Source organism: Lipotes vexillifer, unplaced genomic scaffold (genome assembly GCF_000442215.2).
Source record: "Lipotes vexillifer unplaced genomic scaffold, Lipotes_vexillifer_v1.1 scaffold717, whole genome shotgun sequence".
Classification (NCBI taxonomy): domain Eukaryota; kingdom Metazoa; phylum Chordata; class Mammalia; order Artiodactyla; family Lipotidae; genus Lipotes; species Lipotes vexillifer.
Window position 1 is genome coordinate 3320772 of NW_006798707.1, and position 5835 is coordinate 3326606.

The 5835-nt window shown below is 44.0% G+C and overlaps 1 protein-coding gene across 1 annotated transcript in view; it reads right to left on the reverse strand.

Annotated features, from left to right (window-relative positions):
* ALK (ALK receptor tyrosine kinase) overlaps positions 1-5835 on the reverse strand; it is a 777689-nt gene that overhangs the window by 335258 nt on the left and 436596 nt on the right. The window contains exon 5 of the mRNA XM_007470876.1: positions 1039-1240. Coding sequence (XP_007470938.1) covers positions 1039-1240 — 202 coding nt within the window. The remainder of the gene's footprint in view (positions 1-1038; positions 1241-5835) is intronic.

Sequence of the window (5835 nt, forward strand, 5' to 3'; positions counted from 1 at the left end):
TTAATTCCTGCTGGGATTGTAGCAGCTTGTAGTTCTGTGAAACACAAATAAATACAGATGGGCCAGTAGCAGGGGAGTGGGGTGGAGACTTTCAAGAAATGAGCAAGGAGGTCATATAGCTTTATGGGAATTGCCGTAGGCAGGATCTCCCCACTGACCCAGCACACCATGCAGATGGGGAACATCATTGTTCAGATGGAGCCTTTCTGAATCGTATTTTCTTAGAGGTAAAAATTTGAGGTCTTTCTCTAGCAAACGCGCCACAAAGAAGGATCTCGCACTCTTGTTGATTATTGGAGCAGGGACCTCTCAAAACTGAAGTCTTACGGAATGAGAAAAAAGGCAGGCACAGAGATTCCCTTGTTCAGGTTAGCTTTCCAGCGTCACTACTTCTAGAGGCCTGATGGGTCACTGAGGAAGCATGTGAGTGTGTCCAGGAGGCTTAAGTTCACTGACATGGGTATTGGGTACGACTTCAATGTTGTGTAAGCCTTAGAGGTTCTAGAACAAATCATGTTCCTCTCCTGAACTGATACCGTGTGGCATCCCTGACCTATTCTGCTGTGGTGTCCCACACTGCTGTAGGACCTGCTTGGGCAGCCACAATTGTTTGCTCTTTCACTTCCTGCCAAATTTCTTCTGGTAAAACCCAGTTTCCAGCATATTCAATTACTTTCATATTGGCCTTTCAACACTCCCCTTGGCTGTTTTCTTCTTGGCTCCATCTGGACTTTGGGAAATGAATATCTTTAATACCCACTCATTAAATGTCCACTCTGCCAGCTGGTCCTCTGGCCTCTGGAAGGATCGTCAGCCTGGGCAGCCAGAGGACCCCACAGATCAGTGCCCAAGACACCATGCAGGGAATATTAGCAGTAATGGCTCCATCTGGACCCTACTACCCATTAAAGGACGATTGTGAGTTTTAAATAGATGTCAATTAAGTAGATGTCAAATTTCCAGGGTGTTCTGGAAATTTGTAGCCCAAAGCCAAATCTCCATTTACATAATGGGTTTTAGACACGGGGAAGGACTTACCCATGCTTTCCTGGAGTGGGTACCAGGGGGATCTCTCTTCCAGCCTCACTGTGGGGCAGCAGCCGGGCGACGTACCTCCCGGAGGGCTGCAGGTGCCTGTGCACCGAGACGGCCAGCCTGCAGTGCTCGCTGCTGCTTCTCACCCATGGACTCAAGATGCTGTGCTTGGAGTTCATCGAGGTGTTGAGGAGGAGGAAGGCGCCTGCCAAGAGACAGGGAAGGTGACTCTGCAGCGTGTCCAGAAGGGAGGACCAGCATAAGCTCTGTGGTGGGATTTAGAGACCAATGGCATCAGAGTCAGCGATGCTGGAGGCCTTTCTTGCCCTCCTTACACACACCTGGCCCTCTTCCCCCTCTCTTAGGTTGTCTCTGTAAAAAGCAAAGCCTGAGGCAAGACGACGGTGACCTGGGACTTGGGCTTTATCATCAGGCAGATCAAGGTTCTCACCTTAGCTCCCCTACTTACTAGCTCTATGTTCTTGAGACTCAGGTCCCTCATCTGTAAAATGGGAATGAAAACATCTACTTCAGTGGTTGTGAGGATTATGTGAGGTAAGCATGGAGAGCACATGACCCAGTTTTAGGTAGAGAGGAAGCACCCTTATAAAATAATCAATTATTTGATTTCGACTGTCTTCAAAGTTAGAGATGACACTCACAGATTCTTTCCCAGCCAGTAGGCACAATTAACAAAGTCCCATAAGAAGCAGAAGACTAGGACAGATTATTTAATCCCCAAAGAGTGATGAGAGTCAGAAACTCAACCCAAGTGCTAAGATGTTCTTGGTGGAGGAGGACAGCCTAAAGAGAGTCCCTCCCTCCGTACACATTCCCAGAGTGGAGCCAGGACATCAGTTCCATCTTATAAACATCCATGTAGCGTATCTCCACACCTCACAAACCAGGACACTCTTGGGTATCTCAGGCCACGCTGTGGGTTACAGTTTAAATCAGAGCTGACCTGAGTTCTCCATATCACACTCAAGCCAACTTTGGACTCAACTGACATCTCTTGGACAATTCAGAGTTTCCCAGGAACGTATGGGTTGGCTCTAGGCTTCCCAAACAGTTATGACCAGTTCAAGGTTTTCTCTGAGAGGTGGGTGGCTTATTTGGGTCACTTATTATGTAGCTAAGATCAGGGCTCCCACTCCTTTGCTTTCTAGCTAAGTGATCTTGGGCAAAGCATTAACTCTCTCTGGTTTCGGTTTCCTCATTTATAAAATGGGGTGGGAAGGGTTGGCTGAAGTCAATAATCTCTTAAGATTCATTTCAGCTCCTAAGTCTATGAATCATATGTATTTGCAACTGGTCTCCACAAAGAGAGCCCTACAAATCCCTCCTGGTGCCATGCCTGTAGAGTTTCCCTCTGGGGCAAGCCGACCCTAACTCCAGTAGCACAGTCCAAGAGACCTACAAGAACCCTGTATTCATGGGGATTACTGTCAGCATAAAAGCATGGCACCATTTTATTGTTCCCGGTATTCCTTCTGATGCATTAATTTTACTTCCTACACTCTGCATTGAAGTTTTGGACCTTTAGATGCTGCTCCTTTTGCAGTGAAAACCTAGTCCCACAAGATCCCCAACTCCCGTAGAAACCAGCTAACAAGTGCTCAGCCTTCTTTAATCACCCCCCAGTGCTTTGAATTAGTCTCCTTCTGCAGATAACCAAATTTACCGAGTAGGCAAAGGAACTAGCAGCCTACAATAAAGAATGATGCAGATGAAAGAAGGGGATTCTTACCAGAAGCAAAGCATTTCCAAGCACACATATTGTGTCAGGAATTTGGAGAGTTGCAATATTCTAGAAGTAGATAAATGTGACTTCTAGTTACAATTAGGATGAGGTCAGCACAAGACTGTTTCTGAGTTGAATCAGGGACTTGGGTCAGTACTGGAAACTGAACCCTCTGTAATTACTGGGAAGTTTCAGCATGGCCTATGGGTCTTTGAAAAGTGCTCTACAACCCTCAGTAAATAATCTATATTATTATCCTGTTTTACCATGGGGGAGACATTCTTGTCACGGGCACAGAGGTAAAAGAAAGGAATTAGAATTAAAGACTCAGAATTAGAAAGGACTTTAAATAGTGAAACCTATGTGGGATTATTAATAGATGAAAATAGGAAATGGGACCAGAAGGAATTGGAGGTACTTTTAAATGTTCTCCTTCTCCTCTATCCCAGTTTTGCCTTGAAAGCATAGAAGTTATACAAACATATTCAAACAAAGTAAATTAAACAAATGCATATTAACAAATTCAGTGTTTTAGGTAGGAATACGACTCATTTAAACTTATGGGCCTTTCCAAAATTTGTCTCTAATAAGGTAAACTATTGCTTCCGATACTGTTTAGATTGGGGTTGCCTTTAGTTCCTTTTTAAAAAGTGCTCCTAAATAATTCTATCCCCACAGGGATCATCCTTTGATGTGAAACTGTTTTTATAAATAATAAGAGGCTACACCAATGATGTTGATGTTCTTGGTTATCTACTCCTCATCCAATTCACTATTCTTTCTTGCCAACTGGGGTACTGTAAGTCTGATTAAATGTTCATGTCTCAAGCCTTCATTTCAGTTAAGAGTGAACTTGGCTTTGAACAGGAGTTTTGTAAGCAGAGATCCACTGGCCGTGTCTTGGGAAGAGTTTCCTTTCTTTACAGAAGGGATGGTGTCACTCCCACCACTATTTCCTTCTTGCTGCCTTGAATGAGGTTGTGACAGCTAATATGCAGCAACCACCTTGTGACCATATGGAAAAAGTTAATATATTTACAAACCCTGACAATGTACAACTGCTGAGCCTGTGCTAGAAACTGTCTTTTTCTATGATTTATTACAAACTAAAACAGCAACTTTCTACTTGTTTCAACTATCAGGTCAAGTCTTATTGCTATCAGCCAATTCTAACTACTTTATATGAGTTTATATAAAGTTCTCATTTGTGGATATTAAAGTTACAATTTTGAAAAAAAAAAAAGGACTTTAAGATGATCTAATGTAATGTCTTCTCTTTTCTAGAGAAGCAGACTGGAGATCAGAATGAGGAAATGACTTGCCCAGTCTTAATTTGAAAGTCCAGAGACCGACCACACTCCAGGTCTCTGGACTCCTAACCAGTGTTCTTTCCCTTGTATCTTTCTCATTGTCCCACTGTATTCTTTATCCTAAAATATGACCAGGGTGCTTTGCGGGCAAGTTGTATATCTCAGGAGCCCAGACGGATGGGAAGGGAGAAAGGCGGGCAGATGGGTACTGGACCAAATCCATTTGTTCACTGGCTTCCTTACTCCTTTCTGCCCTCAAATTTCATTTATTGGATGCCTGCTTTGAGCAAACATCCAACCAGTGGCTCTGCCCTGGGGACACAGACATGAGCCAGACACAGTTCTGGCTTTCAAGGAACTCGAGGTCCCATAGGGGTGATGACATGTCTGCACTAATTTTAATCAAAAGTAGAGGTTATAGAGTCATAAGACACATAAGAGATAAAGCACTTTGGGAGGCTCCACGAAAGAGACATTAGGTTCAGTTGGGAAGACTCATAAAGAAGATGACCTTTGAACTAGGTCTTAAAGGGAGAGAAAAACAAGGATATTGGCAGAAACAGCTGTGCAAGAGTTGAGAGGAAGAGGAGTGAAGGCAGAAATGCAGAAAACGTGTAGTGGCGTTTGGCTGCAGAGTGGCACACGTGACGAGAAGGCTGGGAAATAAGGGCGGGCAGTGAGTGTGGACCAGACCACAGAGAACATTTCATTCCCAGCTAAAGATGTCCAACTTTACTTTGTGGATAACAGGGAACCAGAAACGGGTTTTGAGCAGGACAGGGACATGATCAGGGTGGTGCCTCAGGAAGATTAATTTGGTGTGGTGGGGGGCAGGAGGGATCAAAACTGACCCAACCTCATCCTCTAACACCAGTTCACACTAGTCAAGGACGAGACTAAATGCAAATGTGCTGTGTTTAGTATGTTACCTTTGTAAGCAAAGGTGCTATGTTAGGGACAGACTTTGGGACTCTACCGGGGCTTCTGACACTAGGCTAGTGTATATCTTTTCAGAACAAGTGAGAGCCCTGGAAGCATCTCTGGGGGCACAGTCTTGCTACAGACACATTGGGGGTGCACTCTGGGGTTAGGATGAAGCCACACATGCCACATATTAGGGAGCAACAGTTGTGTCTTGGTCTGAGACCCTACTCTGGTATTTTTAGTTGGTGGAAAGTTGGATTGAAACCAGTTTTCTGAGCTACTAAAAGAAAGAATGTGGGCAAAACAAAGGAGGTGCTTCCCTTTTTCTCAGAAAGATTACATGCAAGTGTGCTTGTGCGTGCGCGTGTGCATGAACGCACACACACACACGCACCCCTGTGAAACTCAAGTTCCCAGCAGGAGCAAATCAAGCTGCAGTTGCTGGGGCTTTGGGGCTCATCCTGTGCCACCGTTCCTCCCTCCTGGGTGTGGAAACACATTTAAATTCTTTCCTGTGATCCAGTACCTCAATAATGAGACTCTTTTAAAGTTGACTGGAAGACGGATTACTTTTCCAGCTCTAATATGTGAGATAATGTTTATATGAATTTTATTTTGTGCAACTGGACTATCAATAAGGGACTGAGCTTAAAGTATTTTCACTCTCAATGAAACTCCATAGTTGAGAGCTCTCTCTTCATCAGCAGCTTTCCTTTACCTCCAAAAAATAAAATAAAAGGAAAAAATACATTTCATAAGCTCCTTGGGATATTGTCAGTATAAATCTTTTAAAGTCAGTAAGAATTTCTCTCTCCTCTTTCC